Raw genomic sequence first — 26,678 nt, forward strand, 5'->3', positions numbered from 1 at the left:
ATGAAATTATACTAAAGAAAAGTTGTCACACAGAAAGCTGGAATCTAAAAAAAAAAGGATATTTTGATGTAGTCCTTGTATAGTTCTTGATAAATTATTACCTTGTGTGTGTGTGTGTGTGTGTGTGTGTGTGTGTGTGCGTGTGATTGAGCTCTTGTGATCTGTCTCAGGCTGATGAAAGACATCTGACTGATACTGATGAGTTCTGCGAGAAATCAATTATGCAGCCATCAAAAACACTAATGTTCTCATTACAAATGCGTGTTCCGTGCAGACATTTGTAAAGAGGCACATGATTGAATGGAAAAGGGTCTTTGTCTCTCTTTGTGTATTTTACTCATCAATTATAGGCTACTCTACTTTGTGTAGCTTTTGAATAACAACTTCCTGGCTTCCAGTGCTAACAACAACTATTTATATTAAAATAATCTGTCTTTTATTTACAGGCTTCAAGTACATTTTTGTTTTGTTTAATGAAAAAATAAAGTGTGGATATCTTAAACACAGAGCAGGGTTAACGCAAGCTGCATTTACTTTCACTTTGGTGGGGTTAATATTTACCTTTGTGCTTATTTTAAGCCAATAGGTACTCCTAAGATTGATACTGTTCAACTGTGGAAAACAAGAAGAAAAACACAAATACCAAAATGAAAATTATTACAAAGAAAGTTATCCAAACGGCAAACAATTATTCGGTGAAGTGCAAAGCAGATTATAACTTGCTTATAATAGAAGTGAGAAGTTTCGACATGGAGATCTTTATTAAAGCTCAGTTTTCCATTGTACAAATGTCATCATAGTTGAAACTGCATGCAGTGGCTTAATTTGAGGCACGTTACTAAGGAGAATGAGCATTGAACAAACATTTAAAATAAAAACAAAACAAAAAAGACATTAAATTGCATAACTTAATCTTATCGATATTGCAATTAAATTCAACTACAAAAGTACGTGTCCAATTTTATTAAGTTGTTTTTCTGTGGAGACATGTAACAGAAAATACACATTAAATGCAGAACAGAGGGAGAAACACTAATAGCAGTTAAGACAAGTTAGGAAAACAATTCATTTTGCATTAGAAGTATTTTTGCCACTAAAGCTTAAGGAGATAACAGAGGATGAGAGGCACAAAGACAAATACTGGAGGCATGAGAACCAAGTGAAATGTCTCTATCGGGGTACAATACACTTTTTAAATCTCAGTTAAACCTGAGCACTGTATTCACTGAGGTCTAAACCACAAGAGACACTAAAGAGTATGATGTGCTGCATGTTTTGAGATCAGAAAAATGAAGCAGTCAATGCCTTTTTGAGACAAAGTGAAGTTACCTTAGAGATGCCAACAGACAGTGCTCTTAACCTGACGTTTAACACTACAGAGCTATGAGTGAAAAACAAAAAAAGGCAACGTGCAAAAATGTACCACTGCACAACAAAAGAACAGCCAAATAATGATGAAATGACAACAGCAATTTACAGAATGTGGTTATAACTCTACCGTGCTTATAATTTTGTCATTAGTTAGTCCTCTTGTCATGTTTATTCTTCATAAAAAGCATACATATTGCAGCATGAGGAAAAACTATGTTATATCCTCCTTTCTGGAAACATTAAAGTCCAGGTCAGGTCACACCAAAGAAATAAACAAAATCAATAGAACAGGCACATACAAAGTTACCCATCAAATTGGCCTCCTGCACACTAGTCATCATACTGAAGCTAATCTTGAGTTGACTGCTGTCCACAATGTGCTACAGCAGCAAGTCAAGAGCTCTGGTCAACAAACGTAGCTTGGAGAAGATCGTCAGATAAACCCACAATGTTATATATCACCACAGCATATTCTACTTTTGGCAAAACAAAAAGCTTAAAAATTGATTGGTCACATTGGTTGCATTTTTAGTTTTTTGTTTAAAAACAACCTTCTTCATAGCACAGTATACAGGCAGAAAGTGAAAATGGACAAAGAGAGAATAGTATTCTGACCTACAACAGTGAAACAAAAGACATCTGACAAAAAAGGAAGGAAAACAATTGCTGAAACTCTCCTTCTGTTCTTTCTTTTCATGACACTTGTTTGCTTGTTTTTATGTTTAGCTCGTCCCATAATGCAACCTGAGGCACAACATGAAAGTCTACTTTCGGAACTTTCACAGCTTCTCAATGCTTGCCTTTAATGGTTGACCTTACAAAAAGGAAGCAGCAATTTATCTTTTCATCATAAGAGGAAATACATTGATGTACATGGATCAAAAATGACAATATATTATCAATAACCAACATTAATCAATCCATATTGCCAAAAATATTAAGACCAGGGAAGAGTGGTAGGGAGAGCAGAGTAGTAGCGCCTTTGCATGTGCGCCCGTCACAGTACGGTCTGCCTTCCGTGGGAATGTTGAAGAGAGGGGTGGAGGTACATGAGGGAGGGTCAGGTGTGAGGAAAAGTAGGGAGATAGGAAAGGACAGACAAGGAGGAGTTCACCAGCCCTCTCTGATATCTGTCGAGTGTGTTTGTGCATTGTGTGTGAGTCCCATCGATATGACATCATGTTGGGTTTTATTCCCACTCTGTGGTGCCAGGTGGTTTGGAGGTCAGATCATACATGACTCTGGAGATGCCTGGGATCTTCTTGATCTCATTTACCATCTTCAGCACCACCTGGGAAAACAGATAAGACAAATAACTCCTGAAACACTGAACAACCAGAAAGAATACATTGAGATGCTCCTTTTATATTATTCAAATAATTCTTGGGCCGATAATGCTTAATCCCTGAACCTAGGTTAGTATCAATGATGATGATGCCACCAAGTCTAGCAAAACACTAAGACCAAGTTGAGAGGTTGAATCGTGGCATACCTCCTCTGGGATATGGTTGCCCGGCATGGCGGGGATGCCGGTCATGAAATCGCTGGTGATGAAGGTGCGGACCACCACAGAGCGTCGGCAGGATGGCTGCTTTTGCAGTGGGTCACGGTCAAAGTGCAGGGGGGTCAGGATGACCGGCATCTGGCTGATCTTACCGGAATAGCCTGAAAGAGGAGCCAGACAGAGAGTAAAGTTCTTATTGCTGCTATAACAAAAATCAGTGGACATAAAAGTTGCTTCATGGTCTTAGACTGAATCTGAAAACCATTTTAGAAATTAACTCATGTCTATCTGTATGGTGGATTGTGGCAATCACTAAAAAAAGTTGGAAAGTTTGCTCACGTGGCTGTAGGACCTTAAAAATAACTTAATCAAGCAAACAGGCTTGCGTCATACTATATGGACTATTTATAGGCTATCAAATGTGGGCAAAATGATCTAAATGATCTTAAAATCCACCCTGTTAATCACATTTTACACTAGAAAATTCATGCGAGAGCTGATTGACTGATTCCACTTCATCCAAGGAACACACTGTGCAAATATTGTGAGTTATTAGCGAAAACATGAAACACATAACTGAATACACGTTGACGTTATAGGTACAATGATTTAATATATTAAGCATTTGCCCATGGGGCAGCTGTCCATGAAGTATGAATACTTTAGCACTTGTAGTTGTTGAGATTTCAGCTTTCAAACATTACTCCTATAGACTGCCCATTATACATTTTAATACTTTAAAAATAAAAATAATATCACTGAAACATTAGTATAAAGGAAAGAAATAGCATACATCCGCTGAAGACGTTCAAAGTTTCTACGACAAACGGTACAGAAAAAGGCGAAATAATAAAAAAGAAAAAAAAAAGAAAGAAGATTTAGTGTGAGAGCTAATTAGCACAATGGGATACGGAGAGAAACCATGGCCACAGTCAGGAAAGTACAGACATATCACGAAAGAAAATTCTTCTCACTGGAGAACAAATATCTGGTGGAAACTCTGGAGGAAACGTTAAATTCCCCATGTGGGTGAAAGTATGCAGACACGTACACTTTCCTGGATACATATGTAGGTATATTAATACCAGACTTTGTAAAAGGAGTGAATGGTTTTAGAGAAACTGTATTGTTAGATAATCCTGTGGTTGCATACTTTTTGTATTTACTCAAGTTGCTCACACATACTCACCAAATATAAATCCATCCCAAATAATCTGTAATGCTTCATTACATAGGGCTAAATTAAAATGTCTAAAATCACTTGGACACACACACTTACCAGACTCTCGAAGGATAGAGTGAGCTACAAAGTCAGCCTGTCTGAGCGTGCTCAGAACGCCTGTGGTCAGGAAAGTTGGGGTAATGTCTGTTGGCGGCTCTTTCATGTGGGACCCAAACACATACACAACTCTGGAAAAGGGAGAGACAGGAATGAATGGGTGTGTTTGTGTGTTCTACTGATCATTGACAGCACTTAGTGTCTAATGTGAGGACCAAATAAGACTGACGACCAATGAAGAGTACAGCTGTAAGCAAAGAGTGTGTATTACCTGTTGATGCTATGGCACATGCGAGGGATGAGTCTAGCCAGGAACATGAGAGATTCCCAGTGTGGAGACTCTTTACTCGTGATGCCGCACACGTAACTGTAGGACCGGCAATCACCCTGAGACCAAAGATGTATTTTTATGTTATTTTTACAGTCAGAGCAACAAAGAAAACAAAACAGAACACAAATATGCATTTGTCATTTTCCAAACAGTGCTTTTTTTCATTTAAATAAACAGTCAAATTTCTATAAACAGAGTCTGCATATCTGTATGTTTTCACTTCCAACAAATTCCCCAGGCAATAAACGCTGCCCATGTTTGTCAAATGTCTCCTGTCTGCCCCACAATTTGAGGTTTAGGGTAAATTTAAAACTCTGGCCTCAAACAGGAAGTAATAGGACACACCCACACACAGGCTGACTGCAATGTTTGGGTGAGGAAAGTAGTCATGACGATCCTTTTCTCCAGGCAACACTGAAGGTCAGTATAAACTACTCGGGAAGTGATGTGTTTTTTTTGTTGACATGTTTAACCATTTCTACAGAACACACTCTTTGTATGTCAGACTAACATTGGTCAACATAAGTGAAGCTGAGGAAGAAACTAAAATGTGCTACAATGGTTAACAACAGACCCCTCCCATGGCTAGGCCTAGAGAAGTCAACAAGTAAGAAACTGAGAGGCTTTGTGTGGGTGGGTGTGTCCCGGGGTTAACCACTAAATTATAGTTATAACACAGCGAGACAAAACAGCAAAAGTGAGACACTGTTTCAAGCTTCCCCTGCCTCTGGACATTCAACAGCAGTGGTAAAGACATTTAAATTCTACACATACATGTAAATGCAACAGCTCCTAAACAAACAAGCTTTGTAGCCATTCATTGTTTTGGAGACAAAGCAAGCATTATGTTTTTGAAACATTAACCTGTAACAATTTTTTTTTATTTGGGTATTTTGACTGCAGGTTAACACATTTGGGCTGCACATCACTGGAAGCATTATTCACAGCATCATGTCAGATAGAAGATGATATGTAGACCTTAAAACCCTAAAATTGTAAGTAAAGCCATCTAACAAGATGTTGCTGGGTCACTGCACAGACAACACAGTTTACAGAGGAACTGGTTGGGTTTGATGAATTGATTGACCAAAAGGGTTACCTGGACGCCGACAGTTTTGATGGGCAGCAGGAAGGCATTGAGTGAATGAAGGCTGGTGATCTGCATGAGCTTCTCTTCCTCCTCGTCCGATATGCACGACTTGACTCTCTGCAGCAAGACATGGGGCTGGAGGAGAGAGAGTTTTAAAGAAACACGACAGAACTGGAACTGAAAGGACAGAGACCTCAGAAATAGCTCTGTCTATGTTGTGACTACCTTTTTTACTCATTTTTGGAACACTTCTCATTTACCAGCTTCAAATGTGTCCATCATCTTTGTCACAAAAACTATGATTCACAATGTCAAAAGTAGAAAATCTACTACTTCCACTGTCAGACAACCAGCAGCAAACAGCCCATATGTAGTGTGACTTCTGTATATGGGCTCTGTTTTTCAGGGTGATGCCCTTAACTGCAAAGTGAAAAACAAGGTACCAAAACAAACTAGACATAAAACATCTTCTTTAAATCATCAGACTGAAAAGCACACACATGCGCACACACACACACACACACACACAGTGGTGTATTTAAACTGTTGAAAGTCTGTTTGCGGGATTGCCATCCAAACTTAGCAGAAAAAAAAGGCATATTCCAGTCCCTCCAAAAAAACGCGATTATGCGATTGCATAATTCAATGCATAATCAGCCAATTTTTTTCAAATACGCCGCACTTTCGCCGCATAAATTGCTGATTTCTGATCTGAAAAATGTTGCGTTTACTTCACACAAGAGCAGCCATTTTCCCCTGTTGCCATGGGAACGTTATGAAGTGACGTAATTACGCAACGTGAATATAATCGAAAAGCTGCAAACCCCGCAATGAAGCCATGATGAAACCGCACTTTTTGCAAGTTCCCGCAATTTCATCGCATAAAATTGCATAAATATCGTGCATATTCCATCGCATGTTTTAAGAAAACGTGCTGCATAATCAAGGATTTTTGCCCCCAACAATCACAAAAAAACTCCGCATTTTTCTGGAAGGACTGATATTCACCGTATTAAACATATTGCCATTGCAAATACATGAATTAGGATTCAGTTACAGTGACATTAGATTTTCTTGTTGCATCTGTTTTGTTCTGACCTTTTTGACGCTTGCAGAGAAGTCTGTGATAATTTTGAGGATGTTGTTCGTTTCAGCAAAGTCCTTACAGATGTAGGGCTCCTCTGCACAAATCACTCTGATGGACAAACCAGGACCTAAAAGGCAAAGCAGAGAGGAGGTGCACTTTTTAGCAAATACAGGAGTGACCTGAGGACAGTTTTGAGTTTGTCTGATTGAATAGTAGTAAGTAAATAGGTACAGAGGGAAAGAGAGAGATATAGAAAGGAGACAATGGTAGAAAGAAATCATCACTAAGCATTATATTAATAATCACTTTTGTAAAGTTTTTTCAGAGCAGTCACATCATAGGCATGTGCTTATGTACTTGCCAGGGAAAGGGTGTCGGGAGACAATCTCCTCTGGCAGGCCCAGCTCCCTCCCCAGCGCTCTGACCTCATCTTTATGGAAATCTTTCAGTGGTTCGATTACTTTTCCCTGGAGGATCACAAAGGAGTGGAATCAGCATTGCAACAGTGTGGGAGTAAGGCATATGTTTAACTTGCATAGCTGTGCGTTCATATATAAAAAGTGCTGAGCAAAACAACAAAAAACAGCAGTAAACAGGAGTGTGAATGTTCTTCAAAGAAGCTTCAGTGCTCCTTTCAAGTGTAGTCTAATACCACTGTTAAAGAAGGAAACACTCTTTAGGGGATGAAGGACGATGTAGATAATGTACACTTTCAATAATAATAATAAACAATGTTTAGGTGTTTTGCGTCCTCCTAGTGTTTAAGAAATATTTCCTAAATGTGTGGAAACAGAAGCTGTTTTTCAAGGAGTCAGGGTAACTGCATTATTGCTCTGCTTTTGTGACTTTCATAATCTCTGCTCTAAACTGCAACAGCAGATGTTCTTTTTACACAGACTTACGGTTTACAGCATTGAGCAGAAGTCCATGTCACTCTCGTATCATGCAGTCCTTCAAAGCATTATGAGATGCACAAGAGCAAAGTTTGATAATCTGTCTGTACCACTGCATCAAACTGTCTGTGCAGACTGCAACAAAAACTATTCTTATCAGAGGCGACTCATTTCCTCTGCTCAAAATGTAAGCTTGTACCATTTAAGGTACAAGGTTAGCTAAACTAAAAAGGCAAACTTTAGTTTAAGAAGTAGTGGCCAGAAGTCACTGTGTAGATGTAATGATATGAGCATATTAGTGGATGTGAAAACTATGTGCAATGGTGATGTCCCATCCCCACAGCAAAAATACAGTATATCATATTGTACTGTATAATTCAAATAACTTTAGTTGTGGTGATTAGCCATGCCATTTAGCAGAATCTGTGTGCACCTAATAATATGTTTGCCAAATTCTGCCATTTTTGTAAACGATGTCTGACAGATGTCTTAGTGCTATTTGGCATTCAACTACAGTAAAATGATTTGTTATTCTGTCTAATGTCTAATGTCTTGTTATCCTTCTTGTCTAATGGTATAAATGTATGCATTCATAACTATCCATTTTACTGAATATGATGGCCACACGCTGAAGCAGCAGTATGTATCAGGGAAACTAATAGGGTGGTGATGGCTCATGCCTTTGGTGTGGGAGATCTGGGTTCAATTCCCACTGCGATACATCGACCAATGTGCCCCTGAGCAAGACACTTAACCCATAGTTGCTCCAGAGGTGTGCGACCTCTGACATATATAGCAATTGTAAGTTGCTTTGGATGAAAGCGTCAGTTAAATGTAATGTAATATAATAAGTTAGTATTTGTGTGGGTATTGTGCATGTGTGCAGTACCTCATCTCTGAGTTTGCGGATGAGTTCAGTGTCGTTGTGGTGTGTTTTGATGACCTCTGCCTTGCCGCTGGCAAGGTGAGAGGCACTCTCAATGAGATCAGGCCGCAAGGTACCCTGGGCCAGGAAAACCTCTTCTGGCTTCAGATTCATCTCTCCTATCACTTCATTTGCCACCTGTGAAGCAACATAAATCACAAAGTCAGATGTATTCTATGGTAACAACGCTGCACGGCAGACAAGCTTGCAGGTTCAAATCAAAGTGTGATATATAACAAAAACTTTCCACAACATAAATGATTAAAACCCAGTACTCACTTTGACAAATGTATCTCCAATGATTTTCCTTTTCTCTTCTGGGTTGGTAGTCATATTCAAAGTCTTGCTGATGCGTTTTCGTGGCGTCCTGTCCTCCTCAGAGATGGGGAGGGTTGTCGTTCCGTTGTAGAAGGTGTGAGCTGCATTTACCACTAAATAGAGCAACATTTTAGAGGAGAAAAAGAGAAAGGCAGAAGACACAACTGGGTCACAAGCAACACAAAAATGTTCTTCTCCAAGATAACATCAAAGCCTAAATAAATATAATACTTCAGTACCTTGTAATATCCAAAGTTGTAACTGTTTTTTTTTTATTATTAATTAGTCATATGGTCTATAAAATGTCAAAAAAATAATGGGGAATTACCCATCACATGGCAATATAAACTTTACAGTCCCTCCAGGATTTCGTGATGTCGCGATTGCTCTAATTCACGCGAATTCAACCATTCACCGTGAATTTGGTGCAACTCGCAATTTTGACCAATCACCACAACTTTTCCGCACATTTGACCAATAACCTGAAGTTTTCCACGACTTCAACCAATCCCAGCAGTCCCACGTGCACTCTGAGAGCCAATGACCAACCGGGAGTGAGAACGGGTTGATCATTTCCTTGTTTTTGATATGAAGACGAGACGTGTGTGACTCATTTACCAACAAAACATACAGCGAAAGACCGTGCAAAACATTTCAGATCGTCCTGCCAACCTGTATTAAACATCAATGTACGCTATAACGATTTAAAAGTTGCTGCCGTTTCAATCCTGGCTGTCGGCTCTCTGCAGCGGGTGGGGCTACTGCTCCATACCCCCTGCGACTGACGCTTGCACACACACAAACACACAGACACACACAAACACACAGACACACACACACAAACACACGTTTGCAGGAAAAAAAGGAGATGAGACGACACGATGACCTAAATTGAGGACAGCTACGCTCCTTATTGTAAGTGCAATGATTCATTCAATAAATTATTATTTTTTGTCTTAAATCCACCAGCCATTTTCATATTATACCAACATTTGCAGCATCCTGAGCCTTTTTGGTAAGGTTACTAGGAAATCTCAGCCCAGAGTAGTTTTATTCTCCCCAAAACAAGTTTCCTTTTAAAGAACTATACAAAAAAAAAAAAAATTGCAACTTTTTTGCAACTTTCATTGTCTCCCGCAACTTCATTGCAACAAACATACAAAAGACATCGCAACTTTTATCGCAATTTTTTACAAAAGCTCCCGCGAAATCAGGCATTTTGGGCCGCAACAATCTCAAAAAAAGGCCGCGAAATCCTGGAGGGACTGACTTTAATAACAAGTATAAGGAAGTACAATGGGATGTACTCACTTGACGTCTTATTGTACCACCCCTACTTCATTTAGACCACCAGGACTTTTGTCCCTACCTTTGAGTTTGATGCCCAGCTTGGTGAGGGCCTCTTCCACACTCTGACTCTCTCTCTTCCTCATGAAGCCATTGTCGATGTGAACTGCTATCACCTGGTCCTGGTTAAGAGCTTTGTTAAGGAGAGCTGTGCAAACTGTTGAGTCTACCCCCCCACTCAGCAGCACCTGAAAAACATCATTACAGTCAGTCATTAACTGTGCAGCCAGATAGTTGAGTAGTGACATCCAACTGCTTTAGAGATACATTTGTGACCCTACTAGATTAAGGAGGAAGTATTAAACCTCTTGCACTTACTCTGTCTTGCTCTCTAATCAGCTGTATGTCTAATTTCTATTCATGTTAGCCTCCCAATGTATTAGTCATGTTGCCTTTGAAATAGCTGGTGTTTTTTTCTGCTAGCATATATATATATATAAATATTACCTATTATGAACTCAATCAAAAAGAACGTGATGACTACAGCCTTGACACTTCTTTACTTATAATTAGCCGACTACCAACTCTTGGGAATCATACACCCACAATGCCACACTTGCCAATTGCTACTGCAGGAACAACCTACAACAAGAGTATAGTAACAAAGATTGAAAGACATATCCCTCAGATTTTAGTAGAGGAACAAGAAACAGAGGCTGCATGTATTTCTTTAAATATAAATCCTGTGATTTGAGCCCGTTTCTTACACTCATTTATCGCCCTTACACTCCCCTGAGATGAAGCCCAGTTTGAAGCCACTCAGGGAGTCGACTACCTCTTTTCAGATAAAACAGAGTTTCATTTGAGAGTTTAATTGGTTCTCCTTTACTTCCCACTACTGCTGCTGTCACCACTTCCTGAGTGGCTATCACTACCCCAGCTTTAGAATGTGAGGCAAATTATCTCCCATTATAGGTTCAAATGTGCTGAGAAAATATTTTGTTCTCTTTTCTGATGTTGTTTCTTCATGAAAATTGTGTGCAGTTTTACTCACCAGGACTTTAGACTTGTCTACTTTTTCTCTGATGTCGTTGATGCACACCTGTTCGCGGTTCTGTACGGTAAAATTACTTGTGCATCCCGCAATCTCGAACAGGAAGTTACGCAGCATCTCAATGCCTCTCTCAGTCAAGTCCACTTCAGGGTGAAACTGTGTCCCATACAGCTTCTTCTGTTCGTTAGCAATTCCTGGTGGGGAAAACAGATGTGGCGAAGAACTGTTACCATTGCCATTTATCCTCTTTGAATGCCACTTATACATTCAAGAAAATATTATAACATAAAAAATAAATAAAATCAGGATTTCAGATAGATTTGGAAAAATAAAACAGACAAAAGAGTGTCAGATGTAAATACATACACAGTCAGAGGCTTTCTAAGAAACACAAACAAATATAGCGGTTTATTTGGAACTTGCATGTGAGTGTACGACCACCATCTATTTTTGATCATGTTATTGAGGGCTACAACCCATCTCACGTTCTGCTCACCGGCAATGATGTTGCCTGATCGGGCCACCACTTTAAAGCCATCAGCCACTTTATCAACGCTGTCCCCATGGGTCAGCAGGACCAGTTCCTCCTTCTGAAGCCCTCTGATAAGATAAACACAGATGCTGACGTCAGAGGAAGATGTGTGGTGTTCAATAACATTGCATATAGTAATATTATGTTTACAGGCCCGCCTTTCACTGGGTGCATGCGAGTTAAGTGTGAGGGAGACAGACATTAATAAAAAGGACTTTTAGCAAATTATTTTAGACTTTGCAGTATTTGTGTAACAGCCAGGGGAAAATATGTGACTGCTGGAATGCTTCTGCAGTTTATCTAGCAAATATGGCACTGGGACAAGAGCAGCGGTTGAGAGAGAGAGAGAGAGATATAGATAGATAGATAGATAGATATATATATATATATATATATATATATATATATATATATATATATATATATATATAGATATATATATATATATATATATAATATATATATATATATATATAGACAGATAGACAGATAGGTTAAATTCATGTCAAATGGTATCCATTCGCTCGCCTTCCCTCTGCTGCTGAATGCACTGGCAAACAAACACTGGCTGAAGGGGCGATGTTCAGTATGTCATCTTCTCTCGCCAAATATATCAGATTATAAAATTAAAAATGCAAGGATGTGCAGCTCCGAGAAGCCAATTTGAACTACTGCTTATATTGACACATTTTTTATATAATAACACATAAAAGACAATTTTTTCTGCTTGTGATCCACTTGAGCAGCAATATTACCTGAAGAGAGAACAAGTGTTGTCCAGTCCAATACTGAACACTCCATCTTCCCTTACACTCTTTTTGTGTACGGTTCCACCAAAAACTTTATTCATCATCTGTAACACAGACAGACAGACACACAGATGTTATTTCAAAGAAGTTACAACTGCGTCTAGAGAAATTTGCTAGACTGAGAATGGATGGCTGGTTTTAATTTCCAGGCCAGCTGGGAAAATTGAGCAAGTAATGCTCTGATCTCCCTCAGCCAGTGTCAAAGTGCCCTTGAAGAAGGTGCTGAAGTCCCAGCTGGCCCAGGAGAGCTGAACAGCAGCATGGTGTAGATTGTTCGCAAAGTGTAGCTACTCATAGTGAATGTGTGTAACATAAATGCTTCCTTGAACAAAGGCCTTGTGGAAGAAGGATGGTCTACCCAATCACTATAAAAGCCTCCCATCACAGAATTTTACTGTGTATGTATCTGCATAGATACCTGCATCCCATAGCAAATCCCAAGGACAGGCTTTCCGATAGTGAAAATGGCAGGGTCGAACCAGGGGGCATCTTCTGCATACACAGAGGCTGGACCTCCTGAAATGATGATTGCCCTGAGAAGTGGAAGGGAGAAATAAACAACCAAGGCAAAATATATTATAAAAGACTTTCATATTGACATAATGATGTAATAACAATGCTACAAGGCAAACAAGAACAATCCCCTCTGAATTACGTGCTTCTCATGCTCACCTGTAGCCCTGTTCTCTGATAGCAAAGGCTGGGGTCTCTAAAGGGAGGATCTCAGAGCGTACGCACATCTCTCGCACCCGTCTGTCAATCACCTTGCCATACTGGGCCCCAGCATCCAGGATCGCCACCGCCCCCTCACATGATCCATTCTGCTCTGCACTGCTGATCTCCAGCTGTGGGCATGCACATTCAGAAATACACACTTTCTGTTGAGCTGAGCGGGCAGAAAAGTATACATTCATAGTCGCTTTTGCACACTACTGTTTACCAAATTAATTTGACTAGTTTCAACAGTTTAGTGGTGCTTTGGGTGACAAGTGGTGTAAGGTAACCCACTCCTCAACATAATTGTGCTTCACTTCTGACCTACCCATGGAAAATGTGACTTAATAAGGCCTAACATGATTATGGACATGTGAGCTTCAATACAGACAAACATTTACTCTTGTGAAACGTGCAGTAACCCAGTAGAATCAACCCACAAGTTAGCCTGACTAACTTGTGGGTTTCATGTGATTCTATATTAAATAAATAAATTAATAATTATCCTGCTCACTGATAGCCTGACTATCAGTGAGCAGGATAATTATTAATTTATTTAATATAGCACATTTTACAGAACAAAATCACAAAGTGCTTTTCAAGAGCACAACTGTTAAAAATAAGACCAAAAAAACTTAAAAAATAAATGAATCAATAATAAATTAAAAAAAAATAAAATAGAAAAAACATTTTAAATAAAACTTTAAAAAAAAAATACATAAAGCACTTAACAGTATACAGTTTTACATTGACACAACTCTGTATGTTTGGTTATTATAATAAACATATCCGCAGATCAAAGTTTGGGAAACAAAAATTCAAGAGCAGTTAGATCACTGACAGCTAATTAATCTCCACAAACTGGGTACACTAGCTAGAGCAAGAAGAGCAACATGATCCCACGTGGTTTGCTTAAACACTTCCGCCGTAGATGTTTTTAGAAAACAACTTGCATTAGGCATACTAACGTTACCCATCGCCTTCGATTTCAATCACTGCAGCTCTAGCATTATTATCACGACAAAAATACTTGACAGTTGTATAGCAAACTTTACCAAATCAGCGGGTACCATAGCAGCAGCAGTGGCTCTAGTTGTCAAACCGGTAACCGCAAGTTGGCTCATACTAGCTTAGTGACGACGTTGGCAAACCTGTCAGATAACGTTCCGTGTGACAGTAACCGCATATAATAGATTAGTTTGCCACAAGCGCAATGTCACTTTCCAAAATGAACGCCAAAGCATTCATAATAAAAGACTTTCGGTTATTAGTGCCATCATTACACATTCGGACCGCCCGGCTAAAGCTAGCTATCAATTGCCTATGTAGCATGCTAGCTTGCGAATACTATAAACAGTAGGAGAGTATTTTTTTCCTAGGATGGCGAAGGCATGTCCCGCCCTACTTTGCCTCTAGTTGGCTTACCCTAACCTAACCAATCCCACTCCTCTTGCCTAAATCTAACCAACCCAACCAGAGTATGCAACTAGTACTAGCAAATCAGAGGGAGAGTAGGGCGGGTCATATCTTCGCCATCCTAGGATTTTTTTAGGCAAACTAGTAACTAATCACCATTAGCCTGGTAGCAGCACGTCCTGCGAGCAGCTGGTTGAGTTAGCGGAGCTATGCTACAACCCACGCGGTGCTTGGAGGCAAAGGGTCTTGGGAGGGATCATAAGAAGACAACAGCCACGTCTAGTGTGAAATATGTGAAAGCTTTATGCTAAACATAATTAAGATATCCTGACGGCTAGTTAGCAGCCATGAGCAACATGTTAATGTTATACTGCAACAGGCATACACAACGTACTCATTGCTCCTCAGCGGAACTGGTGGTACCGAGCTCTCTAACTTTCCCCCCCGAGGTACACGCAGGCCGTAATTAACAGAGAGGACTACAACAGCAATCAGGGTCCTAACACGAAGTCAAGCGGGCTGCCCAGTACCAGAGCAGCGGGTACTCCCCACTCCACTGACCTTGTCTCCGTTGCACAGAGCCATGGAGGACTGCCGTGTTGTGGAATGAGCTCTCCCCTTCGCCTCGGTGTCCCAGGTCTCAGAGAGAGAGAGAGAGATAGAGAGAGCGTTACTGGTTAGCTCCTGGCTCAGCACGCCGACTACTGTTTCAAAAGCAGATTAGGTTGTTGGGTCGAAGGTGGGCTGTCACAGTCTGTCCACTGGTTAGGAATAACTTTCACAGTGTGTGAGCAGACTAAATAAACGTGTCTGTGTGTCATGGGTGGAGCGCAAAGTTAAATCCACAAAATGAGAGTGGCCCCAAAAGGGCTGGGCTTAGAGAGCATTGTAGAATTTGACTGATCATGTTAAAATATGGTTAGATAGGTGCGTCATTTTTTTTTTTTTTACGAGATGGACATTCGTAGTAACTTGGTATGCCAGTGATTCTCACAGAGGTGTCCAGAGGGATCTCCCAGGATATTTGCCAATCCCTGCTATCCCCCAACAGTTAGGAGCGTCCGAAGCTAAATGAAAATAAAATAGATTTTTAAACACTTTTTGAACAATATAGGAATTTGTCCTGATCCACTACACAATGCTGACATATCTCGATTTCCTTAGACAAAATCGTGGGTTAGGACAGGGGCACAACGTGATATGGATAAACATCTTGTATCACACTATAATTAATTTCAGATTGCAGTATCAATGTAATATTTTTTGGAAACTCATTAAATGAAGTGTCTTTGGATAAAAAAAAAACAATGACAATGTTTGTTTTTGACCAGTGACTTAAACATCTGACATCTAAACATCTAAATTCAGTATTAGCATAAAACAGTCCTGCTCATATATTTGCAATATTGCCAAACAACAGCCTAATACAAACAGGCAGTATTAAAGGGATAGTTCTCTCTTTCACAGTTGACAAATGTGTATACTCTCACTTTATGTTGTCAAATCACATAGAGACTGCACTATGTTAAAAAAAAAGGTTCAGTGATAAGGAAAGCCTGTTAATATACAATCTACAAGTAAATGAGTCTAGAGCCTCATGCCTCAGACTCTTGTCAGGCAGAGGCACCAAGTATGTGAGAGAAACACCCTGTACTTTAACACATCTACTATATGTCCCAGGACTTTTCCTCTTAACATGTCTTTTCCAGATAAAATAAATTACAACATAAGTTACCTTCAGCCTCATTGTTAATATGTGGCTTTTGTGTTTGCCATTGACATATTTCATTTTTGGCTAGTAATAATGTAGAACAATATCCTTATTTTCTCTACATAACGATTATTACGTGCTTTCAGAAACCTTCAACATGTAATTCCCCAAAAGCTAAAGAGCCGTTTCACAGGAAAAACACAATTTCAGGTATCAAATAGACAGATGTCAGTAAGTTTTTTGTTTTTTGTTTTTAGATCAATTTTTTATTGTGTTTTTTTTGTTGCTGAGCAAGTTTGTAGTTCTTAGTAACCTTTAAACATTAAATATTATTTCCATGTATAAAAGATACATAAAAAAAAACTATGATTGTGTCAAAATATGTTTTCAAAAAGAGGTAAGGCAAAGGTTTTCAACCTGGGGTTGGCAAACATTACCAGGGGAAAATGTGTAATAGGCTACAGTTATATAAACCTTTTTCAAAGCAGGCGTTTGGACGAATCACACACAGGTGCAACTAATTACATTACCAATTGTGGCATAGCATCTCAATAATTGCTGGAACAGAGCCATCATTAATGTTATTAGTTCCACCTGAGCATCCACTGCTATGATAAGTCAAATATCTTCTGTGAATAAAGTATTACATTCTTATTAATTCGGGAACAATTAGGAAACGACTGCTCTAAGAAGTAAAACATTTTAGGGCGCAACATCAGAGTTTGAGAACCATACTCATGTGATGATATCAGCGCCATCCTGTGGAAAATGTAATGAAAAACACTTTACAACATGGCCATGGAAAATGCTAATTTCTGATTGGCTGGTAGGTGTCTGTTAAAACAAGTTAAACTATAACGTTACTAAACCAGTGCACAAAAAACATGAATGTACCCATAGTAACAGTAGGCCTACTTCCTCTTCAGTTTGCGCTAACTCATTGGTGAAACAGTGTTAACAATGAACATGGCTGGATTTATCCATCAGTGAATCTCTGTTCTTGGTCATATTATTTTAGGAATATCAGCATGTATATTTTGACACAGATCATCTCTACAAGACAGGTAGACAAGGCAAGTGATAATGCAGGTCCATGTAATTACAGTTAATATTGGGATTTTATTGGTGCATATTCACAAACAAATTTGCAGACATAATCAATGTGGGGCTTTTGGGGGCCCTAAACAGATGCCCAGTTGCTGAAACTTTAACAAACATTAAACATGGATGGTTTGAGCGTAGCCTCTCTTTTTGTCTATAGTAACCAAATAAGATTGTTTTCCTATATCAGGACACTTTGTGGTAGATTGACACCCTCTCACATGGTTAAAACTGTAGCTTCACAGTGCTCTGTTATCACATGCTGATCCACCTAAATATACCTGCGTGTTGTCACATGCCATCAGTGTGGATAAGCAGCTTCACGTGCATTCATAGCAACCACAAGGCAGAGCATGCCGTTATTCATTACGCCTGACTCAAATGTGGTGTAATGGGTGCATCATGACTATTAACAAAAGATCTTCTGATGGAGGAGAATGTTTCAGTGTGGTTTCTGTTCAACAATTGCGGGGGTGGTGGCCAAAGGGATTTGAGATCCATTACTTCCTTCTTAATTTATTTCACTGTATTTTTTAGTGTACACTTTAATTTTGATCCTTTGAGTTACAAACTAACACCAGGAAGTCACAAGTCACCCTTTAGTGCTTCACTGCTCCGAATCAAAAATGTAATTGGGAATGATGTCCATGACATGTGTGTGCTGATTATTACTAAATAATACCAAGAGATGCAAAAGCATGCTATAACGATGCCTGGGTTATATAGAAAACAATATAAACATCACTTTAACCAAAAGCAAAACTTTTTCCAGTAAAACATCATTTCTGTTTAGGTATAGGAAATCCTCAGTTAAATTACTTCTGTCATGTCCATCACATTTGACTGAATGTTATCTTTAGCTGGCAACCTCAGATATCTGATAAAGTGCCATACACTAGGCCTATATGCAACAAGGTTAATAGTACATTTCAGCCAAAAAGACTTGCTAACAGATCAAATTACCATTTGTCTGTCTCTAATACTTGCAAGGTCTCTTGCAAGATCTCTTGTTCACTGGTTTGCTTGGTGTGTTAACTGTATGTGAATGTAACATAACATACAAATGAAAGGATAGCCTTTTAAAGCTTCGCGACTCTGTTAATTTATGCTTTAATTGTGCTGGTTAATTGGGGGTTTTCTGGAACTGGTGTAATTATTGGTGGGATATTTCCTACCTCTGAGGATACAGCTTCTACTAAGCATGCCCCAAAGGATCATAACTAGTCATTGATGTATGTGGGTCATTCCAGAATTGGAGGACATTTCATGTCCCACCTATGAAATTTCAAATAATCTATGTACAATATACAAAAAATACAGTCACTGTGTAAAAACACTTGTCCTGAGACTAAATATAAATAGACTTGAAGATTTTTTTTCAAAAATATTATTGAAAATAAAAAATACGTCTCTATCACCCACTTAAGTGCCATGTTTTTTGTATAATTGTATGATGATGTATGATTTTGTTTATATATGCCTCTTTTAATTGTTAAAACATGTTTTTTAAATGATAGAAATATTTCAAATAATAGAAATTTTGCAATAAATTTATGTCCCACAACATACGTGCAACCCTGTTACCAAAACATATTACACTTATTATCAGAATAAGACAAATTAATTTAAAGGTTTTCTTCTTTTTTTACATAAGTTAGTTTGTCCTAAAGATGACAGTAAGAGCTGAGAAAAAGCTAACGTTAGCATTAATTTGCAACCCTGTTACCATAATTAGAGTAACAGGGTTGAACTCCTTCAATCCACTCATAAAGGACAATCTATCAATAGTTCAGCTAAATAATTAATATAATTTTGATTATAATTTAGCATAAATTTCATGTTATTCATGTATTACTATGGGGTGCCAGATGTAAAAATTCAGATACAATTTTATAGCTAATATATTTTGATTATTTAGCTAGTTCACTTTCCTCACATTTCGCTAATTTTTCGAAATTATTTTTTTTACTTTGAAACCTGAGCTGGACGAATCAAATTATTTAATGGTATATTACCTGTTTTTATTAAATACATAATAAAAAATGGTAAAATAAAGGGCCAATTTTTAAAAATTATCCAATTCTGGAATGACCCATGTGTGCATATCAGGAGCAGGAGCGCGCGTGCGTGCCAAGTCTTAGCAGTCCACTATTGTTGTGAGGACAATTTGAAAGTAATTTCAGGCTCGAATTTTATGATTTGGGCTTAAAAGTGCACTTGAGATTGAATTTATTTTATTTTCCCCGTATGAAACACTGTGCATTTGCACTGAAGCGGAACTCCTTTCAGTTGGGCTTTGACACGTCAGCTGTAGGTGCCGGACACATTTAGACGTCGCACACGCCGCATTTCCTTGTTCTTCCGTGTTGATGTTCACAGATGTAACCTGTTTTAAGTTAAACGGTAGTAATTTTCTTGTGTTTCTTACCTTCATTAAGATGCCATCAATTTGCGATTAAATTAACATAGAATAAAATCGATTTCCCGTTGATTTCCTCTGTAATTCAGCTGTTTGAGTTCCGTTTTTCTTATTTGGCATGCAGTCATCATCACCAGGTATGCATGAATCATCTAGCTACTGCTTGTGTGATTTAACTTTTTCATCTCACGCATGTCCTTCGTAAGTCTTCTCATATTCTGTCAGAGACTGATTGCGAGCCAAGCAGTGAGTGTGGACACATGCAATGGTTTGACTTATTTCACACTGGACAGTCAGGTTGTCTCTTTCCCTTGTACCATAACCTACAGCATGAACTACAAAGCTCTATAAATTCTGGGCCCTCATTTTTAATTCAACACAATCTTTGATCTTTTTTGTGAGTCCCTGGAAGTGGCGCCTTCACCTTTCAACCCAATAATGACTGATTGCCACAATTGTTTAATTCATTTGCACAGGTGTCGCTTGTACTCTTTCTCCTGTCATGTGCAGTATACAGTACATCCACTGTTTATATTATATGAGTCTGCTAGTCAGCATTAAGTCAGAAATTCACATGGCCAATCTGCCAACTGTTTTTGATCAAGTTTAGGGCACCTAAAGGTTAAAGAAGTGAGCTTGGGACCCAGAGGTCGCCGGTACAATCCCCAGACCAGCAGGATACAATCTGGGTGGGGGAAAGTGAAAGAGCAGCGTTTGTCCCTCCCTCATTACCACCACTGAGGTGCCCTTGAGCAAGGCCCTTAACCCCAACCAGTGGCAGATCAGACTGTGGTTGTACTGGGCAGCTTCCAGGTATGAATGTGTAAATGTGACAGGTCGTCTTTGCAAATGAGAAATTGTTCTCAATGTGTAAAGGTGGGGGGGAAAAAAAAGAAAGTATAGTCAATGTTTCACCGCTTGTAGTTCACTGAATGTGTTTCCACTCATCCAGTTGGTTGTTTGCTAGCATTACACCAACCTGTCTAATCAATTGTATTGTAGCACACTGTGTTCCATTTTTGTAGCCTATTGTATCTTTATTCTTGTTATGAACTGCCTCGTCTGTCTGTAACTTTCTGTATCGTTGCCATTATGGCTATGCTTTCCAAAAAAAAACCATGGTAGCTTCTGAGACTTGCAGTTAGTAATTACTTAGCAATCAGTTAAGCTGTTTGAGTACTTCTCTCTCATCTTTGCCTGCAGATTTGCTGAGGGCACAACAGGTTTGATGCCCACTGCTCCAACATGGCGCTCTCAGATTTGATAACACACAAGAACGGGCGGCAGAGGAAGATGGCGGGTGCCATCAACCCACCTGAAAACATGAGGTACATGGACAAAGAAGAGAAGAGCTCCTCTGACCCAGAAGTAGAAGAGGAAGCAGAGGGTCTTATCAGAGGGTCAGACTCTGAGGACAGGAGGCACAGAGTCCGGCCTGGGATCCGTGGCGAGTTGGGGAACGTGTCGCTTCTTCTGTTCCTGTACGTGCTGCAAGGGATTCCTCTGGGACTGGCTGGTAGCATCCCTCTGATCTTACAGAGTAAGAGCGTCAGCTACAAAGACCAAGCCTTCTTCAGCTTTGTCTTCTGGCCATTTAGTCTCAAGCTTCTCTGGGCGCCTCTGGTGGACGCTCTCTACTTTAGCAGGTTTGGTAGAAGGTAAGAAGGGCACGTGTATACTGATAATGTTGATTTTTTTAAATCTGTGTGGATAATTGTTGCTGCCCCTTTTTTCCCAACACTGTGTATTTTTTTCCTGATCATTTCTATGCCATCCCACCTCCCATCTGATTGTGCAGAAAGTCATGGCTGGTGCCCACGCAGTTCCTGCTGGGCCTCTTCATGCTCTACCTTTCTGGGACGGTCGATTCACTGCTGCAGAGTGAGGGAGGACCGAAGGTGGTAACACTTACTGCAGTCTTTTTTATGCTTGAGTTCCTGGCAGCCACACAGGTAGGTAATCATTAACACTGTAAGACATTCAGGACAATAAATACATTCAAATAGATAGTTTCTCTCCTGTCCTCCAATGGCTGTACCTTTTCTGCCTCAAAGGACATAGCTGTGGACGGTTGGGCCCTGACTATGTTATCCAGAGAGAATGTGGGATATGCTTCTACATGCAACTCTGTGGGCCAGACAGCTGGATACTTCCTGGGGAATGTACTCTTTCTGGCTCTAGAGTCTGCAGACTTCTGTAACAAATACCTCAGAGTAGTGCCCAAGGACACAGGCATCGTCACCTTATCAGGTATGACCTATCCCTGAACTATAGATTAACCGGAAAAACAGTCATTTGTGTGACAATTTACAACAGAGCAGGAATTTGGGTTGAATAAAGTATATTTTGTAACGTTTTCTGTTCTTCTGCCGCAGACTTCTTGTTTTTTTGGGGAGTGGTGTTCCTGGTGTCCACGACTTTGGTAGCCATCATTAAAAGGGAAAATGAGCAGGGCAAAGGAAAGAGGAAAGTCCATGAGGAGACAGAGGGCGTCATGGAAACCTACAAGCTGCTGTTCTCTATCATCAAGATGCCCACAGTCTTCACCTTTTGTGCCCTGCTTCTCACTGCTAAAGTACTTGACCACAACTTGATAACTATTTGGTTTACCCTTGAACTATAACTTTAAAGGTGTTGTTTTGCACGTTTGCTTTGAATAAAAGATTTCTCACGTGTCTTCTCTTTGTGTTTCAGATTGGCTTCTCTGCAGCAGATGCAGTGACAGGTCTGAAGCTGGTGGAGGCTGGAGTTCCCAAGGAGCAGCTGGCATTGCTGGCAGTGCCCATGGTGCCTCTGCAGATCCTACTACCTGTGATCATCAGTAAATACACAGCAGGGCCCAGACCTCTGGATGTCTTCTACAAGGCCTTCCCTTTTAGGTTGGAACACATTTACGCAGGCACACAAACCCATGCATACACACATTCAATAAACCAAAAGCCAACCTTGTTGCTGTTTTGTGCTTGCAGGTTACTAATAGGACTGCTGTACGCTCTGCTGGTGTGGTGGACCCCCAGTGTGAAAGAAGAAGGAGGCTTCCCTGTTTACTACTATGCCATTGTGCTGCTTAGCTACGCATTTCATCAGGTTTGTATTTATGTTACGTTCTTTAATATGTTATTTTTCTCCACTTTACTGCCTTTTGCCCAGCCCTTATCATAGTTTTCCAGGTGACAGGATCTCAGCAACGTGCAGACAGTGACAGGCTGCTACTACACAGTTTGTCCAAGTCTGCGCTTAGGATGGGTAATAGAAACAGCCTGAAATGAGCTCAAATGACTATGATTGATTGAGATTCTAAAATTCAAATGTGTCTGGTACTTTGGTTTATGACCAAGTACTGTACCTGCAAAACTAATGACATTCCCATCAGCCTCAGCTATACCTTGTCTCATTTCCTGTCTTTGCCCCCAGATGTCACTGTGCAACAGAAAGAAAATCTAAAATATCAGGGATGGGAAAATATTTAACCCCTTTTTCTCTCTCTCTCTTTCTTTCTTTCTTTCTTTCTTTCTTTCTCTCTCTCTCTCTCTCTCTCTCTCTCTCTCTCTCTCTCTCTCTCTCTCTCTCTCTCTCTCTCTCTCTCTCTCTCTTTATTTTTTACATTTCTGGCATATTTGAGTGAGGGAGGTTACGTTTTCATCTCTGTTAATTTGTCTTTCAATAGGATATGAAACCCACTTTAAAAAAGATGTAGTTGATTGTATTGATGTGATACGAATGAAGTCTTTTAATATCATGGGAAGTGTGACAATTGAGCTTTAACAAATATTTCCCATGTTGCTACTTCAGGTGGCGTTGTACAGTATGTACGTGGCCTGCATGGCCTTCCATGCCAAAGTGAGTGACCCCCTCATCGGCGGGACCTACATGACCCTGCTGAACACAGTCACTAACCTTGGTGGAAACTGGCCCTCCACTGTGGCTCTGTGGATGGTGGATCCCCTGACCTCAAAGGAGTGTCAGGGTGCTGTCAGGCAGAGCTGTGGCTCTCCAGACGAGGCCGGGGTAAGTAAGCAGGGCCGAGAGGGGGGAGGGGGGGGGTGTTGTGTACAGAGTTGTGTAAGTAATTACCTAAACTTGGTAAATTGATTCCTTTGTCCCTGTTCCCATCTCCAGCTGTGCGTTAAAGAGGGCGGCGTTTGTGTGACTACATTGGACGGCTACTACGTGGAGTCAGTGGTGTGTGTTGTGATTGGTTTAGCCTGGTGGGTGTGGTTAGGGAAGAAGATGAGGCGGCTGCAGGAACAGAGCCCCGCTGCATGGAGGTGCAGAGCTAATCAGTGATGACCGTATCATCAGTACCACTGACTCTTATTTTCTTGCACCTCCGCATACTGTGCTCTGAAAACTGCTGAATGGTGGACACACTTTTATTCCATTCTCATCGTCTGATTTAGTCCCTCCGGTCCTGCTCTAGCTGCTGCGTTCCGAAAACTCTTACACTTTCTCACCCCTGTCACCTTAAAGTACATACTGTACATCTGCTGAAAGATGCCGTTGTCTCTCTGGAGGGAAACATCCTTCTCATTGTTACTCGTGCTAACTGTAACAGTGCTGTGAATAGTAAAACAACAAACAGGTCAGGTTTTTTTTTTTTTAAACCATCCTGCTGCTCAGAACAGCCTAACCAAACGATCGCTGGGACAAAGAGTATTTTCAAATAACTTTCTGAGTTTGTTCTTACCTGCTTGGATAGCCAGTTTATTGAGTTTACTGTGTACAAGTACAATTGAAGTTATTCTGTGCCTTTTTGCCCCAAATGTGAAATAAAATAACTTGATCCCCATCCACATAAAAGAAATCTTGTAAAGTAACATTAGTAAACTCTGCACTTCAGACTCTTGTTTACCTTCCCGGCCAGTCACCATTTAATCTATATTAAAAGGATACTAAAGGGAAAAGACAGGCAAAACATACAAATGCACTCCTCCAAGTGTCCTGATGCTGGTTAATCCAAGTAAATTAAACCCAGTGTGAAGACTATCTTTCATTGCTGTTTGACTCAAATCTGAACCAATATTTTTTTTTATTATTATAATTATTATTTAATTAGATGTTTTTGCTCTGAGGTGATTTATGCCTTGTTTAGTGTTTCAACGTCTTTAAAGCCAACCTTGTTTGAGTTAAATTATCAAGGCAGGGAATGTTAGTGTCATCTGAAGATGAGGTTGTTAAATTGATAAACATCCATTGTGTAACACTGTTTTCTGTAATACTGTAGTTTGGTAGATCACACAAAACATGACTACTTCAGTTATTTCTTTTTTTTTTTTACATACTCTAGAATATGATGCTGAGCACACATCCCTAATGAATCATTTTATTATTACCAATATCAATGGTTAAATGAACTGAGATGTCTAAAATATGAAATGTTTTTTTGTAGAAGCAATGTTTTATTTTTCCAAACGTTCCTTAAATCGGATTAGTTTTACCCGATATAGGACCAATTTGAATCTTTAATAGCAATATTGGACGGTGCAGCTTTAAACTGTTTAAATCTCTTGGTTATCAATTGGTTAGTAAATTGTTTTTTGCTAAGGTATTATTTAAGTTGCAAGAAGAAAACTAATTCAAAATATAATATGCACATTTCTTTTCTTTTTTTTTTTTTTATCAGGCCCTAGTAGGTCTTGCAGCATTTTCCAGTTTTATTGATGCATTATGCGGTATACTAACTATTAATGCAACAATGTATTACAGGAGTCCTAATAAGACATTTTAACATCTATAAAGTCAAGTTTTGCAGTGTAGATCAAGAATCTCTCCGTGGATCCCAACTGAGTGGGACATTAACACCAGCCTAAAAAGTATGTAAGTAAAAACAATTCAGATCCCAGCCTCAGTGAGAAATTTGATAAGCAGATGTCCTGTTTGTTTTGCATATTGTACATAGAACTGAATGTTACAGTATTTTCTCTGAAGCCAGCATTGAAAGTCCAATTGCTGTCAAATGTTGAAATACACAATCAGGGTTCATGTAAGGATAAAAGCTTAATTTTTAACTCATTTTGCATTTAGTAGTAATAGTTTCTGATGTCTTATACCAACTTTGTGAACCATATGTAAAAGGTCAAACATTTTTAGATTACCATGGTAGCAGTTGTCAGAAATGCACAGATGTTTCTTTTATACTGCACATTAATTAATCAGTTTAGTTCACTTTATACATGACTTTGCTTTGATGTTTATTGGGCCTTTCATTTGTATTTGTACCAGCATATCACTGTAATATGACGCATTTTCCTGAGAACCTTTTTGCCATTAACAGGGCACCATGTTTGTTTTGATTTTCTTTGACAAACATTAGACCATGTGACTGTTGATTTCAGGTATATATGCATTTGTTTTTATATTTTAAATCAGGGTTTTTGACTTTACTCTGCTAAATTGGCTTTTAGGTGGTGGTAAACTACTTATTTCAGCAGCAGAAAGTTCATTGTTTAATTTATCTCACAATGTTACCTCATAACCCTTTAATTGAAATTTGTTTTGAATTAGATTTTTTTTTTTAACTTTGCACAATTTCTGTTCGAATCCAAATCCTCAATCATATAAAGGAAAAGGATAGCACAGGGTGACAGTATCGTGAGAGATTTAAATATGCTAGCAGCAGACAACCTTGACATTCATAGGATGCAATGTTAGAGATTTGAAATTAAAAATTTTTTTTAAAACAAATGCACCTGAAGGTCTCTAGATGTTTTATCTGAAACATTGAATATAGATGATTATCGGCATACACAAAAGACACTGCATTTTTTTTTTTTTTTACATTTTATTATTTTCCTTGCTTTTCGGGACTTCTAAAATGTCCCTCCTAAACAAGTGAAC

General features: G+C 39.3%; 2 protein-coding genes across 6 annotated transcripts; one reads left to right on the forward strand and one right to left on the reverse strand.

Moving 5' to 3' along the window:
* Window positions 1–738: 738 nt before the first annotated feature.
* gmps (guanine monophosphate synthase) lies at window positions 739–15,416 on the reverse strand. 4 transcript variants are annotated; one of them, XM_031290823.2, is made up of 16 exons: window positions 15,172–15,416; window positions 13,153–13,325; window positions 12,899–13,013; window positions 12,427–12,524; window positions 11,636–11,739; window positions 11,140–11,333; window positions 10,168–10,333; window positions 8,760–8,911; window positions 8,445–8,618; window positions 7,024–7,129; window positions 6,674–6,789; window positions 5,585–5,710; window positions 4,426–4,541; window positions 4,155–4,285; window positions 2,864–3,036; window positions 739–2,662 (listed from the first exon to the last, which is right to left on the reverse strand). In XM_031290823.2, the coding sequence occupies exons 1-16, from the start codon at window positions 15,193–15,195 to the stop codon at window positions 2,561–2,563; spliced, it is 2,070 nt and encodes a 689-aa protein (XP_031146683.1). In that variant the 5' UTR covers window positions 15,196–15,416; the 3' UTR covers window positions 739–2,560. The 4 variants fall into 4 exon arrangements, with proteins under 4 accessions (XP_031146683.1, XP_031146684.1, XP_035860196.1 ...); XM_031290824.2 differs by lacking the exon at window positions 15,172–15,416 and adding an exon at window positions 14,767–14,786; XM_036004303.1 differs by lacking the exon at window positions 15,172–15,416 and adding an exon at window positions 14,265–14,499.
* A 4,147-nt stretch (window positions 15,417–19,563) lies between these two features.
* Window positions 19,564–24,271, forward strand: slc33a1 (solute carrier family 33 member 1). 2 transcript variants are annotated; one of them, XM_031290733.2, is made up of 9 exons: window positions 19,564–19,825; window positions 21,045–21,499; window positions 21,640–21,793; window positions 21,896–22,091; window positions 22,217–22,416; window positions 22,536–22,720; window positions 22,811–22,928; window positions 23,634–23,849; window positions 23,961–24,271. In XM_031290733.2, exons 2-9 carry the CDS (start codon window positions 21,087–21,089, stop codon window positions 24,126–24,128), a joined length of 1,650 nt encoding a protein of 549 aa, XP_031146593.1. In that variant the 5' UTR covers window positions 19,564–19,825; window positions 21,045–21,086; the 3' UTR covers window positions 24,129–24,271. The 2 variants fall into 2 exon arrangements, with proteins under 2 accessions (XP_031146593.1, XP_031146591.1); XM_031290731.2 differs by having other exon boundaries at window positions 19,722–19,978.
* The last annotated feature ends 2,407 nt before the right edge of the window (window positions 24,272–26,678 follow it).

This window comes from Sander lucioperca, chromosome 8, assembly GCF_008315115.2.
Source record: "Sander lucioperca isolate FBNREF2018 chromosome 8, SLUC_FBN_1.2, whole genome shotgun sequence".
In the NCBI taxonomy this organism is placed as follows: Eukaryota; Metazoa; Chordata; class Actinopteri; order Perciformes; family Percidae; genus Sander; species Sander lucioperca.

What these genes read in the sequence shown, in the direction of transcription:
- gmps (XM_031290822.2), bottom strand. Translation starts at nt 14,318, where the DNA reads ATGAGCCAACTTGCGGTTACCGGTTTGACAACTAGAGCCACTGCTGCT. An exon ending in GCTGGGCATCAAACTCAAAG is followed by an intron (nt 8,912 to 10,167) that starts GTAGGGACAAAA and finishes TGCTCTATTTAG; the next exon opens with TGGTAAATGCAGCTCACACC. An exon ending in GCAACCATATCCCAGAGGAG is followed by an intron (nt 2,663 to 2,863) that starts GTATGCCACGAT and finishes CTGTTTTCCCAG; the next exon opens with GTGGTGCTGAAGATGGTAAA.
- slc33a1 (XM_031290733.2), top strand. Translation starts at nt 21,087, where the DNA reads ATGGCGCTCTCAGATTTGATAACACACAAGAACGGGCGGCAGAGGAAG. An exon ending in CCCTGCTTCTCACTGCTAAA is followed by an intron (nt 22,417 to 22,535) that starts GTACTTGACCAC and finishes TTTGTGTTTCAG; the next exon opens with ATTGGCTTCTCTGCAGCAGA. An exon ending in TACAAGGCCTTCCCTTTTAG is followed by an intron (nt 22,721 to 22,810) that starts GTTGGAACACAT and finishes TTGTGCTTGCAG; the next exon opens with GTTACTAATAGGACTGCTGT.